General features: G+C 44.5%; 2 protein-coding genes across 6 annotated transcripts in view; one reads left to right on the top strand and one right to left on the bottom strand.

Annotated features, from left to right (window-relative positions):
• SLC6A12 (solute carrier family 6 member 12) overlaps positions 1-10382 on the top strand; it is a 37610-nt gene extending 27228 nt beyond the window's left edge. For 3 of the 4 annotated variants that reach the window (XM_010714313.3, XM_010714318.3, XM_010714305.3), the window contains exons 13-15: positions 3026-3126; positions 4204-4374; positions 7030-10382. In XM_010714313.3, the coding sequence (XP_010712615.1) occupies positions 3026-3126; positions 4204-4374; positions 7030-7173 (416 nt within the window). In that variant the 3' untranslated portion in view covers positions 7174-10382. Of the gene's footprint in view, positions 1-2909; positions 3004-3025; positions 3127-4203; positions 4375-7029 lie in introns of those variants that run through there. The other variant, XM_019612424.2, reaches the window with a different exon arrangement.
• Positions 1-14507, bottom strand: part of LOC100542571 (zinc finger protein OZF-like) — a 1148434-nt gene that overhangs the window by 139041 nt on the left and 994886 nt on the right. The gene's annotated exons all lie outside the window — the stretch shown is intronic.

The following is a 14507-nucleotide window of genomic DNA, read 5'->3' as shown; positions in this document are numbered from 1 at the left end:
ACCCTCTCCCCTCACTCAGGGGATATGGGACAGAAATGGAAAAAGATAGAACTTGTAGGTTGAAATAAAGGCAGTTTAATCAGACAGAAAAATAAGAGAAAATTAATAATAATAATAATTATATACAGAACAAGTGATGCACAGTGCAATTCTCACCACCCACTGACTGATGCGCAACCCATTCCCTGAGCAGCAGCTGTCCTCCCAGCCAACTCTTCTCCATTTTGTTGTTCAACATGACACCACATGGTACAGCGTATCCCTTTGGCCAGTCTGCATCAACTGTCCTGGTTCTGCACCCTCCCATCTGCTTCTCCCCACTCTGTTCCCTCACTGGCAGGGCAGCACCAGAAGAACACATGTCCTTGGCTCTGCTCAGCACTTCAAAGTGACAACTAGAAAATCAGCACCTTATCATTATTCTCATCCAGAATCCAAAACAGCACTATACCAACCACTGGGAAGAAAATTAACTCTATCTCAGCTGAAACCAGGACATATTGAGAAATATTTCCTGGATTATGTACTTCATCTGTGAAACACACTGTTTCTGGGTGTGGAAGAAAAGAAAAATCTTTGCCCCTTTCAGTTTGGATATTACTTGCAGTTGTTCTAAGCTACTTCTAATATTCTGGGAAGGAAGGGGGACTGCACAAATCCTCTAGCTTCTAAGTTGCACAAAAAGCCAATGCTGAGTGATTGAACTGATGATTTCTTTGTCTTGATTACTTTTCCATATTCTGTGAAAAGCAGAACACGTAAAAGCTCCCATTAATGTACTTTCTGAGGCTGTTCATGTCAGTGACCATCGTGTTTCACCACAACCTACTGTTTGCCACAGTGGTCCTGGAAACATAGGACTTGATGGGAATACTACAGAGAATAGGGATGGGAAAAGGTGGACCCATGCTGTAACTGACTGTAAGGTTTGTGTTGTTTCATGGAGAATAGACATGCGCTGTGTCTTTCTTTTGCCTGGCATCTTTGTGTTTCTTTAATCACAACGTCTCTCACAAGATCTTAGATCCAAAATTTGCAGTGAAATTGACTTCAGCCGTCAGTGTGAATTAATTTATCCATCGTATATCTGACATCATGGTGTGTTTCTGTGGAAACACTGTACGGTGTAAGAGACTGCGCTATACTGCAGCCATATCATTTATCTCACTCTCCTTTTTTTCTTACCCCATGGAAGATTTTGGCTTTGTGGCAGAACATATTTTTATATTATCTCCCCTTTATCCCCAACATATTTTCAGAAACATTATCTGAAGCCTCATGGGATTGGTAGCTTGGAAGTTTTAGGGTTCTGTTTTCTGATATAGGCTGGGCTCCTACACAAGGCTGTGTGTCTCTTGATATGCGCAGCTTGTTTTTGCTGGAAGCTACTTGTTAACTTGCCAACTCAAGATGGGAACCATGAGGTATTCAAAGAATGAGCTCCTCCCCATCCCTCTTTCCTAAATGCTTCAAAAGCTGGTTTTAAGGGAGCTTTCCTGCAAACATTAGTCATGGGATACAGAAAATAACACAAAGAATTACAGAAAAGAAAAACATGCTTAATATGCTGTTATAGAATTCACACAAAGAAAAAGATCTTGAGACTTGGTTCTAAGACAGAAAAACATAACACAACAAAGCACATTAAATACTAAGTACATGGTAGTGTGGCAAGTCCTCTAGGATAAATTTTTGCCCAGTCTTCTGGTATCAAGATGCAAGGAAGCAAGGTCTCAGCTCATTTGGAGATAGGAACCCTGGCAATGAGTTCACAGTGGGATGAACAATTCTAAAAGCAGAAGCCATTCTTTATCAGCTAAGCACTATGATAAAACTTCAATAAGGCAAATACAGTAACCATTTCTATGGGCAAGTTATCTCCAGCTTTTTGTTTAATATTGTTGCCCTATTTTATCTCAGGAAGTCTGATTTAGTATTTCTAGTAGTTAGGAAGATCTTCGTGCATTCTTATGAGTGCATTCTTATGAGGATCTCTGATCTATGAGGATCTTATTCCTTGAAGACATCCTAGAGCTAGAAGGTCTGCTGAATTCCACTTGCGTTTTGTTGTCTCCTCTGTATATCACTGCATGCATTTCAAGTTTATGCTTTGGTTTGAGAAGAGTCAGTGGATAGGGTCTGATCCGTGGAATGATTTTTAGATGCTCTTTAGAGGTATATCCCACTCTGTTGCATCATGGGGCTCAGGTGGGTGCAGGCTACTATTGGCTGCGTAAGAGAAGGTGACATATTTTTAAACCCTGACATTAACTTGAACTCTCTGAATATTTCTTGAGCACAGAGTCAGATCTTTCCATGGTATTGTGATGTGTGTACAGAAGTTAGACTTTAATTTAATGGGCCAGCATGCAACTTAGGTGAACAGTGAGAGAAGGAAGAGATCAAGCATCCACAGGTTTACTTACATTGAACAGAACAGCAATACTTGCAGATGGAAGACTTGTTTTCTAGCAGAGTTTGGATTTCCAGGTCTTTTGGTTTTATGCCAAAAAATAAATATTCTATGGAAAGCAGGCTCTTCATGACAGCTGAAACATCCAGTTCACTCTGGATTCTTGACATAAACTCTTTGGTGTGTTGAGCTGGAAAGAAAGAGAGGATTTTATTTGGCGTTCCCTGCTCTCTTTGTTTCTTGCATCACTCTGGGCTCACACATTCCCATGTGCTCCGTGTTGACCTGTAAACCAAATACCCCTCATGCCAGGGGCTGCATTATCTGACTTACGCTGCTGCTGTCTGAGGGACAGGTTATTTATTTTATGTTAAGCTTTCTGGAAAGTTATGGCTGAAATTAAAAGCCTCCATCTGTATTTAGCCACAGGTGAGCATTCTGGATACCAGGAAAGTCTGTCATATGCTCTTATTAGGGTAGCCATGTTTTTTGCCAGGAGGAAACACTGAGGATAAAGAAATATGGGATCTGATGTGAGTTGTGATTGAAGGAAACAGCAATGATCTTACCTCCTCACTTCTGACTTTGTCTCTGTGCTGGCTGGTGGCCAAGGTGCCAACCGCTTCTACGACAACATTGAGGACATGATTGGTTATCGGCCATGGCCTTTGATCAAGATATGTTGGCTGGTGTTCACCCCAGGTCTGTGCTTGGTAAGTACGTGCAGTTATGATAACATAACATATTCTGGGTCCCCACATTCTTCGTAGGAAAGGCTGATTTGTCTTCAAGGTGCTACTGTCATTTTATCAAGCTCCTTGTGGAGAAGTACAAGCTTGTCCATAGCTGAGGTGTCAACTTTTTTCCTTTGTAAAGCCTTGTCTTTTTGCCTGGAAAATTAATTAAGCCTGAAAAGCACTTGTTTACTGACAAGGCAAAGGAAAATGTATCCTAAAAGTCTGAAGAGCTTTGGTCAAGTTACTTTTGAATAGAAGACTGGTGAGTGTTACACTGTTCTGAAAAACTTGCTTCAGCCCATGTTCCTGCAACCTCTCATGGTTCAGAAATATCTTTCTATGGCCTTTTGCTTTCTGTATTATTAAATCTCTTTGAAAACTTCTCAGACAACTGTATTAAAAACAAACAAACAAACAAACAAACAAAATAACAACAAAAAATCTTTGAAGATAAGTTCCTGCCTCTTTCAAGTTCATGTCCAGTCTTACTTCACTGACATTTACAAGTTTTCTGTGCCAAATTCTGATCTTGTGGATTGTTTCCTTTGTGGGAACACAGACAGGATATATAGCTACAGTTTACATAAGAATTCTGTTCCTCTGTCCTTGGAGTCCACTAGGAATTAAATATTGGAGGAATTTTCAAACTAAGTCTGATTCGGCCCCAATTATTTGAGTGTTCTGTGGCTAGAGACCCCCAAGATTGATGAATCTGTGCCTGGTACTTCTGAAATGCTTCTGAAAAGGACAGCAACAGTTTCTGACCTCAATATGACTAAATTTCAGTCTCTCTGTTCCCAGACCTTCAAATCTGCTGCCAATTTTGCTTAGGTTGAACCCACAGGGAGCTTGCAGAGAAGCCTGGACCTGGTTGAGAAAACTGTGCACGCAGTCAGCATACATCAAGCTCTGGCTTGTTGCAGTGAGCAATGGCCATGCTAGCTCATGCACAACAGCACACTCATTGCCACCTAGCTGGCACGTGCAGGGCTGGACTGCCTGACTCCCTCTGCTCCATATACCCTGGCTATGTTTGTGTTCTGTGTTCCCCAGGCTGTCTTCTTGTTCTCCCTAATTAAGTACACACCCTTGAAATACAACAATTCTTACGTGTACCCACCCTGGGGCTACGTGCTGGGCTGGCTGATGGCTCTCTCCTCCATGGTCTGCATTCCTCTCTACATCATCTTCATCCTCCTGAGGACCAAAGGATCCCTGAAACAGGTACTGAGATCGTGGTCACTGGGTGAATTGCTACTGCCTCCCTATGACAGCTCATGGGAAGGGCCCTGGGGAGGATACACATTGCGCATTTTTCCTCTGAGAAGGCAAGGAGAAGTGTGAGTGCCTTTTCCCCAGAATGCCCTACAGATGTTGTTGACAACATGTAGGGCTTGGAGGATCTCAGCACAGCTTTCAGTTTGATCATCAGTTCTCCAGAGTTTTCCATGAGAACATGGTGCTACCATTCATGATGCAAAGCACAGACAGATATGGGCAGAACACCTCTAATGCTGGCTCCACTGAATAACAGAGGGCCTCCCAGTGTGTGCTATCTGAGGCCACATGCTGACTGGTTTAACATGCTGATGATGTTAGTAAAGATATCATCTTTTACTTCTCTTCCTTTACTGACTCGTGCCAGCGCAAATCAGGTATAAAACCAAGGTCTGTTTTACCTTTTTTTTCATGTCCCTTACCTCTGCTCCCCTTTTAGTCCTGAGTGATGATTGTGTTATTTTCTTTGAAGAAACTGCACATGACTATTAAAGAGGAGATGCTCACAGACCTACAAAGGTCTACTATGGCCGAGCCTGTGCTCGCCTAACTGTAGACCTGGGACAACTGTCTAGGAAGTTGTTGCAGAGCTGGCTAATGTCTGTCTCAGGCTCAGAAGAATTTCAAGTGAAATACCCAGATGGGGAAAGTGATGATGAAAGTTCAGTGAAAAAGTGAGAGGGGCATAAGCCATGCAGGCGGGGAGGTGAAGGAGGAATACAGTCCTATTAAATATCTTCCTTTTTGCTGCCTTTGGCCATGATGCTGATTGCTATTGGTGGCCATGAAGAGGTGACGAGGTCGGGAGGAACTGCCTGGTATATCTCTTGATAAAAGGCTTAGTGGAAGATAAATTGTAATTTCTCTTTGCCACTGAACATGGATTTAAGGAAAGGCACCTCAACCTTTCAACCTTTTAACTTCCCTAGCTATTTCAGTTTGGAAATGTATCCCTCCCAATGCAACACACTATGAGTCAATCTTGTGGCAAGTTGTCATGATATGGTTTGCTCCAAGTTCAGATCTGGAATCCTAACTCTCCTAGCCCTATCTTGTGCTTCAGATCACTTAGCAGCCCTGCACCTTTCCTATCCCACAGCCAGTTTGAAGATGGTCTTGATAGCTGACACTGCATCTGACTCCTGACAGCTCAGAGGTTTCACATGCCTTTATGAGGACTCAGGGCTGTCTGTGAAGTAGTTGCCTAAATGTCCTGCTTGCTGAACATGCCTCACTTGTTGCAAAGTTCTTTGAGTCCTCAGACTAGAATGCTGCTTTAAGTTGTGCTAATGCTTATTTTACAGCACATCCAAGAAATTGCTTCAGCCAGTTTCAGACTGTAGCATTTTCTCTTTGCGCTGGTTTAGATTATATTATCTGTAATTTTCAAGGACCTCTCAGTTATATTATTATGAAGAAATTTCCAAATGGCTGCTTGTGGCATGCAAGAAGGAGCCAGCTGCCAAGCCTGGGCTGATTCAGGGGAGAATCAAAGCCAACCTCATGAAATCTCCTTCAATATTTGCTTCTGTTTTGTAAACAAGTTTTCTCAAAATATACCTGTTCCATTTTTCCAGTCACGCCCCATAAAAGTAATCAATTAGTTTCCTGACACAGCTGCTTCCAGGTACAGTGCCTTTTAACTGAATATTGCAAGCCGTTCACTGAAAGTGAGCTTTTAATTGGCAATTATGATCAGTTGCTGCAACAAACCGATTCCTCTTGCTCCACTTGACTGATCAAGAAACACAAATGTTGTTGCTTAATGTGTCTGATTAAGACAGCTCAAGTCCCAAGCACTGAAAACCTGCAGTGAGTTGCTCACAGAGAAGCTTCAGGCCAAGGCTGGTTTCACAAATCATGGGGCAAATGCTTTTGAATAAATGAGTGAAATCCTGCATCCTGGCAGGCATTTCACAGCAAGCAGAAGCACTGAAATTAATCAAACGAGTCATGGATGAGTTGTCTGCTCTGCTGTGGTATGCTGTGTAAGGGAGGAGCGTGCCGTGGCCCGAACAGCTCATGAAAGAACAACAGCTGTGACTGAACCGGGACATGGCACAGAAGAGGGTGGATGTGGGCAGGAGCCCCCTGGTCCTGTGTCACTCTGGTGAGGGACTGAGAATGTCACCGAGCGAGGTGTCATCTGCCTCCCACCAGGACAGAAGGTGCCCAGCACTTCCCGACAATCAGGACATATAGAAGGCTGCACAGCCCCCATCAGACTTTTCAGGTAGCACGGCTACTTGGCATAAGGAAAAGAGTAATTGGACTTTACCCTGTTTTTTTCTATGGCCACAGCAAGTGTCTATGGGATGAATCTCTGGCATCTTTCCACCCAGAAATATATCTGTGGGGAGCTGTGTATGTCAGGTTGTCAGTCCACAGCACAAATCTGAGCCTAGGGATGCAGTAACTGTCTCTGAGCAGCTGAAGTGAGCCTGCCCTGCTTCACCCCCTTTCACAGCCATCCAGCAAGAGGGGAGCGTGAAGCTGTGAGCATCAGCTCTACAGATGCCTTTGCCCCCAGCAATGGTTGTAGATCACTATTGGGTGCCGGTTTGTTTATCAGCTTAATTAACAAAGACTTCCTCTCCGCAGCGGCTCGCACAGCTGACTTCCCCAGCAGAGGATCTGCCACAGCCCAGGAAGCACATAGTGGCTCTGTCTGAACTGAAGTTCAAGGAGCAGTCCCCTCCTGTCCAGGAGATGCTCAGCATCACAGAGAGGGAAACTCATTTCTAAGGCATTGAAGATATCGCCTTAGTACTCCGAGTTGATTTGCTCTCTCCTTCCTGAAGTGGTTTCTTTTCCTGGATTCTTCCCTTCTCTCCTTCACATGGGACATCCCTGACTCCACCCAGCTGTCAGAGGGGTCCTCAGAACTGACACTGCACTGATGGAGAGGGAAAGAAATGCAAAAAATGAAGTATAATAACAAAAAAAGAACTAGGCTCCCCTCAACCGCCTCCCCCCCGCCCCACACACACTCACATAAAAAAAACAAACATCAGTTGTGTTGGGAGGAGGAAAGGAAACCACAGAGGTGAGAGAGAGCAGAGAATAAAGGTGTGTAGTAGAAAAGTTAGGGATGCAAAAACACAAATTGTGGGGTGTTAGCACAGGAAATAAGCAAGTTGGTTTAGAAGTACATAAGCATGAGGATGACAAAGGGAAATGTATTGCTACATCACCTCTATCCAAGGGAGAGGGTGCCAATAAGATATCACTGGCTGCAGTGTTAGTGGTGATGGCTTCAGAACAGGAAGAGTGACAGGGCACTGGGTGCAAACACAGTTATTGATGCTGGATCTCACAGCAGGCTCTGGGTGGAAAGGGGGTGAGGGCTAACTATCCCAGAGGTGTGCTCCCAGTCAGACACACACTGGCCAGTGAACGTGTATTTGAGAGTGAAACAGCTAAATCTTTGGTGCTTCTCTCAGAGAAATCATGGAGTGAATGCGAAGACCCAGAGCAGGTTGATTAAAAATGAGCTGCAGCATAGCAAAGAGATATGGAACCCTGGGGATTGCACGCCCACAAATTTAACTGCACTGCTGGGGCATTTTATGGAGGAATTAATGAAGGAGTTGATGGACCTGTTTCTGTGTGCAGAGTAGCTTTGGGGCAAGAGTGGGAGAAGGATTGTGCTGCCTCTGCTCTGCTGCCAGTAACTGCTCAGGGGACATGGCAGGCACGATCGGGCACAATAATCATAAGATCAGAAGAGATAAAGGGATAATTAATAGCTAAGATGACTTCATTGGCAGCAGACTGTGTCAAATTAAACATTCTCTGTTGCCAGGGTGGTCGTGATTGCAGTGCAATGGCTGGGAGGGATGTCATGGGGATGTGACGTTTGGAGCCACACAACTCTGTCTTGCAGAGGCTGTTATGTCACGTGTGGCCCGAACACTCAATGACAAAGCCTACCTGAATGCCTATTGAGATTTCACAAAAGCCAGCAGCAATATCTCCCCAGACCATTTACCACGGTCCAGGGAACGCACGCTGGCTTTGGGTCTGCCTTGCAATAGTGCCATATCGCAGCACGCAGGAGATTTACCATTAAAGAGAATCACAGGTGCCACAGGCTCCTTTCCCTTGTTCCTCCTTCCAAGTAATTGCTCATCCCCGTGCTGTGTGGAGATAAACTGCCAGCTCTGAAAGAAAGTAGGGAAATCAGGTCTCATCTGTGCAGTGCAGTACCTTTTCCAATTGCTATGGGAACCTTATCTTTTGCAGTCTTATGTGAGTTTAACTGGTGAATTAGCATAGGGGAATTTTTTCCCCATTTAATTTCCTTTCCTTTAGCATCTAAAAATTGTTGGTGAAATGAACGCTGAAAGTCAAACATCAGAATATGTACCTCTCTGGGATATTTTCATTTAATTGGAGATGACTTGCTGTAGAAGGTAGAGACAACTGGCGAGCCTTGTTATTCTTCACTATGAAGGATTGCAGCACCACAGAAGGCATCATTTATTTTATTTTATTTATTAAGGAGCTAAATGTTGTGTTGCTGCAATGGTCTTGGGAAGAGCTTAAAATCCAGACTCTTGCAGCCCTGCCACACAGTAAACATTTTGGTATTTTTCCCCTCCTGACTAGCAGTACTGCTCACAGTTCGTTGGGGTGAGCCACTCTCTACAGCAGGTCCTTATCTATGGCTGGAACAACAGCTCCTGGTATCCAGCACTGCAAGGCCAAGACATGTGGCAATGCAGTGGTGGCTCAGCCTGGTCATCTGATAAAGCCACCAGCCCCAGTGTCCATGAGTGCTTGCTCTCCATCAGCCCCAAAGGAGAGCTTTGCACAGGCAGACTGGTTTTGGTGGCAACCACCATCAGAACAGTGGCATTGGTTTTGAGGAAGAAATTTGCTTTCTCCAATCAACACAAGTTCAGTAGCAGGACTGTGTCATGGCATCCAGATTCAGTTAACAAGAGTTTCTTGTGTGAGCCTTGGTGGGATGTTCAACCTCTTGGCTCCTGTTGCTGAGTCTCTAAGGTGTAAGATAGTGTCTTGCTGCCAGAGAAGCGGTGGAGGTGTAGCCACTCCTTTTCCTGAGGTAGTCTGAAGGCACTGCAGTAATCCTAGATAGAAACAAATCACTTTGCAGTTTTGAACACAGGTGTGGAGCTGTGTTACTGCAAATAAACACAATATGAACTGGTTTATCTGTTGCTTATGTATAATCTGATAGCAGTGTCCCAGACCTGTCAGGAAGCACCATATTTTAACAGTCGGAGGAGGAATTGCTGTCATCACTGAAAGAAATTACAGAATTTCCAGGATCAGGAAGCTTATCCAGACACTCTGGATGGGACTGAGAGAATTGCAGGAAGCTTAAGGGAAAAATCCTTGTGATCTTGTGATCCAAGCACACCCACCTGGGGTAGAAAGGGAAAATACCACCAACGATTATTTGCTGCTATAATCCCCTCTGCATGCAGACGTAGTTAGAGATCAACTAATGAATGGTTTGTTGAACTCACACAAACATCTCAGGCATTGCTGCACACATACTAAGCATCTGAGAGGTCTTTATCAGCCTCTAGGAGATGCCCACACTGTGGTCAGAGTTGGGTGTCTGTCTGAAGAAAAGCCACCATAGTGCATACGTACCATCAAAAGGGGGTGGTATGGAAAGGAGGATTTTGTTTTCATGTAGTTGTTGATAAGTCGTCAAAACATAATGTATTTGAAGCTGAAATCCAAGAGAAGTTACCAAGTGGTCATTCTCGGCTGCTCCTCCCAATCAGGAAAAATGCTGTATGTAGAAGTGAAGAAGGACATCTGTAAAGCACCAATTGCCTGTTTTTTTTTTACCTTTCTGGGGGGGCAGTTGTTTCATTTTTCATTAAAAGTTCATTCCTCTTGCCAACCCTCTCTAGCAAGGAAAATCAGGAAAAAAAAATTTTTTTTAAATAAAAAGAAGACAAAAACGTCTTAGAATTTTTCTTCTTCCTTTTGTCTTTTTTTGTTCTTTCTTTCTCCTTCTCTTTTTTTCTCCTTGTTCTCCTCCCTTCCCCTCTTTGTCCCCTCCCCCCCTTTCCAACCCTTTTCTTCCCTTTTCCTTTTAACCAATTCGGTCCAGATTGGGGAAAAAAAAAAAAAAGGACATGACAGGTGAAAATTTTTACTGGAGAAAACAAATGAACAAAAAAGGTAAAATAAAGGGTAATTGAGTTTTTAAGAGTTGTCAAGAGGACATTGTCATCTAGCCCTCATCAGCTAGAAAGGTTGCATCCATTCTTCTATTCTCCAAGCAAGCCCCTTCCCAAGTCCATCTGGCAAGTGTTTTTCTTCAAAGAGAAATTGTGTTCTTGAGCCTCTTTCCTTAGATCCTCATGCAACCAAAGGTGGTTCCTAGTTTGGCAGAACTGCAGCCTCCAGCACCTGGGAGAAGAAGGAGAAGCCATGGTGTCTCTCACAAGGCCCTAGGACTGCAGCCAGCAGGAGACAGATGGGGACTCCTTATGTCCTGGCCCCGGAAGGCTACAGCCAGGCTCTCTAGGGCTTCTGAGAGAAACTCTCACGTTCTTACCTTTGTCTAGTATGAAGTAATATGCATACTTTCTCATTTTCGGGATCTCTTCAACTTTCTTACAGTCTTCTTTCTCACCACAATGCCACCAGGCAAGGGAAGGAGTTGTCCTGCTCTGCTCTGTGCTGTGCAGCCTCACCTCCTGCACTGGGTAATTTGGAGTGCCACAGTACAAAAAGGACATAAAACACTCATGTGTATTAAGGAAAGGTTCTTCACCAGAGTGCAGAGGCTCCCCAGGGCAGTGGGCACAGCACTGAACTGCTGGAGTTCCAGGAGCTGGATTCAATGATCCTTGTGGTTCCCTTCCAACTCAGCATATTCTATAATTCTCGAGAAGCTTGGATCTAAGGCCTCTCCCTGCCCTTGATGACCACTGCAGTCCTCAGGCAAAGGACAGTGATCTGTAGCTCCTGATGAGATGAAGATGCAGCTGTGAGCTCCCTCCACCCCTCAAGAGAAGCTGTGCCCACTATAGACATAGTGCAGTGGTTAGTTTCATTAGCTACTAAGGACTTGGAGCTGCATCTCAATCCTTAGCAAAGTTGTTGATTCTATCTTGATCCTATGAATGTATTGCATTTTACTAAAGGCCAGGAGAGGTCAGAGGACTGTAAAACCATTGAACCATACAATGACTTTGGTGAGGGAACCTTAAAGATCATCTTGTTCCAACCCCTGCTGTGGGCAGGGTGGCCAACCACTAAATCAGTTGGACCAGGGGCTCAGTGCCCCATCCAACCAGGCCTTGAGTGCCTCCAGGGATAGGGCATCCACAACCTGTCTGGGCAGCCTGTGCCAGCAGCTCACCACCCTATGAGTAAAAATCTTCTTCCTAAAATTTAGCCTAAATCTTCCTTCTTTTAGTTTAAAGCCATTCTCTTGTCCTATCACCATCAGACTGTGTAAGAAGTTGGTCCCCCTCCTGCTTGTAAGTTTCCTTCAAATACTGGAAGACCACAATGAAGTCTACCCAGAGCCTTCTTTTCTCCAAGCTAAACAAGCCCAATTCCTTCAGGCTTTCTTTGCAGGAGAAGTGCTCAGCTCTCTGAGCATCTTCATGGCTCTCCTCTGAACTCACTCTAGCAGCTCCACATCTTTTCTGAGATGGAGACTCCAGGCTTGGACACAGTATTCTAGTCGGGGCCTCATGAGAGCAGAGAGAGCTAGCTACTCCTCTTTTGTTGCAGCCCAGGATACAGTTGGCCTGGTCTACAAGCACCTACTGCTGGCCCATGTCCAGCCTCTTGTCCATCAAATCCCCAAGTCCTTTTTGGCAAGGCTGCTCACAGTAAATTTTTCTCCCAGTCTGTACTCATATCTGGGATTGTCTTGACCCCAGTGCAAAACCTTGTTTTTGACCTTGTTAAACCTCATCAGGTTCTCATGTGCCCACTTTCCAAGTGTGTTCAGATCCCTTTGGATGGTGTTCTTTCCTTCTATTGTGTCAACTGCACCACTTAGCCTGGTGTCATCAGCAAACTTGCTGAGGGCAGGCTCAATCCCACTGTCTATTCTGTTGATTAAGATGTTGAAGAGTACCAGTCTCAAGACAGAACCCTGGGGAACATGACCAGACTCTACCTGGACATAGAGCTGTTGACAACAACCCTCTGGCTATGACCATCCAAACAATTCTTTATCCACCAAATAGTCCAACCTTCAAATCCTTTCTGCTGCAATTTAGAGATAAGGATGTGGAGCGTCAGATCATCCTGTTGTTCTTTGGTTTATTAGGCTACATGCACTTACAAACAGTTTACCTCATATTAATTAGCTAAAAGGGTTTGAACAGGATGAGGAGGGATTAATGTTAATCAAATGAGAAGATAATATAAGCTTTCAGAAAGTGAAGATTAAGACATGAGGCCTGAGGGACTGGGGAGATGTGCACATGCTGCCATCCACTTCCCTCCACAGCACAACAAAAAAGACTTCATTACTGAACATCTTGATGTGGACAAGGGAAAAGAAATATTTCTAACTGTGCTTGGTGGGAGGTGAATTTATTTTTTCCCTTTGTTTTTAAACCTGGAATAAGCCCTGCCCTCTTGACTGCTCCTGGGACATCATCCTGGTCTGTTTTGCATGCCTGACCCACAACTGTCTCTGCACAGGAGGGCACATATTTTTGGAGCTGTCTGTTCTGGTTTGTCAAGCCAGCATATGAAGATCTATGTGGAAAAGGAAAGGATTCCCAGGGAGAAATGCTTTAAGTGTCTGTGCAAAGCCAATTGTGGGCAACTCAGCTTGTCTTGCTTTTGGTGACTTGCCAAAATCACACTGTGAAATGCGGCCTCTTCACTTTTTTCTTCTTTTTTGAAAGAATTCTGTGGAGAAATTTCCATCCCAGCCTGGTTTATGGTCAGGGCAGGGAACGTCTCCTCATAGCAGTCTAGAATGGTTGTACTGGATAGGAGATGGACTCATTCTCATTCCTTATTTGCCAGTAGCCAGCAGACTTTTCTAACGCATGCTTTGTCAAGTGTGAGGTCATTGTTGTACCATGGTGTGGGTAATAGTCTTTGGAGACAGAGGAGTGATGAAAGGCAGTCTTATGCCTCTCTCAAGCTTGTATTTAACAGTAAATGAAACGAGCTTCTTTTTCATATGGAGAAATAAACCCACTCTCCCAAACAAAAAGCAACCTGTCACTTTCCCACACTGGAGAAGGGCCATAAATACGTCATCCTAAGCAAGCATCCCTCCAGTGCACGAAATTCTCTTGCTTTGAGGTAAGGATGCCCTGAGAGCTGGAGCTTGGTATTTCTCCACCTGAATGTCTGGGATTTGTCTGGGATTTGTGCTGGGACACTACAAGCAATGTGCAGGCATGCTGATTAACATCAGAAAACAGTGTGTTAACCTCTCCAAGATGGCAGAATGCAGCCTGGTAATGGGGACTGTCCCAGCGCTGAGATTTAATCCCATAACTTTGGGGAAAACGTACTCATATTGTCCTAGTTTTCTGTGCTACATTTTTGGATGAGGCACGAGTTCCCCAGATGGGCTGTGGGATGGTGGCTCCCATTGGCACTGGTGCAATGCAGATGTCACTCCTGTTACGGGAACAGCAACAGAGTCCTCTCTCCCATGCCATCATACAGCCCTGCCCCATGGGCATCTGTTCTGCTGCCAGAACTGGGCTGGCTGCTCTCCTAGGGCTCAGCTTTAAACCTGCTGCCAGCAATGGAGTAAGATACTAGATAAGTGGAACTGCAACCCAGTGACAGCACTCGGTCATTGTGCCCCATGAACCTCCTTGCCCAGGAGCCCAAGCATGGCAGTGCATGCCTCCAGTTTCAGGCTTGTCTAGCTTTTGTCAGAGCCTGTGTGTGCAGGGCGCTTAAGCAATGCTTTGAGAAAATGTTGATTATGCAGTGACGAGATGGGACAATGCCAGGAATTTTATTTTTAATTTATTTCATTTGGTGAATTACCTGCCCCAGCCAAGTAGACACAGATTTTAAAGTTATTTACTGCCTGAAGTTTTACATAGTTTACATAGCATAATTTCTTGTATGAACCA

This window comes from Meleagris gallopavo, chromosome 1 (assembly GCF_000146605.3).
Source record: "Meleagris gallopavo isolate NT-WF06-2002-E0010 breed Aviagen turkey brand Nicholas breeding stock chromosome 1, Turkey_5.1, whole genome shotgun sequence".
In the NCBI taxonomy this organism is placed as follows: Eukaryota; Metazoa; Chordata; class Aves; order Galliformes; family Phasianidae; genus Meleagris; species Meleagris gallopavo.
The sequence above is the reverse complement of the archived record's forward strand: the minus strand, read 5'-3'. Positions and strand labels throughout refer to the sequence as shown.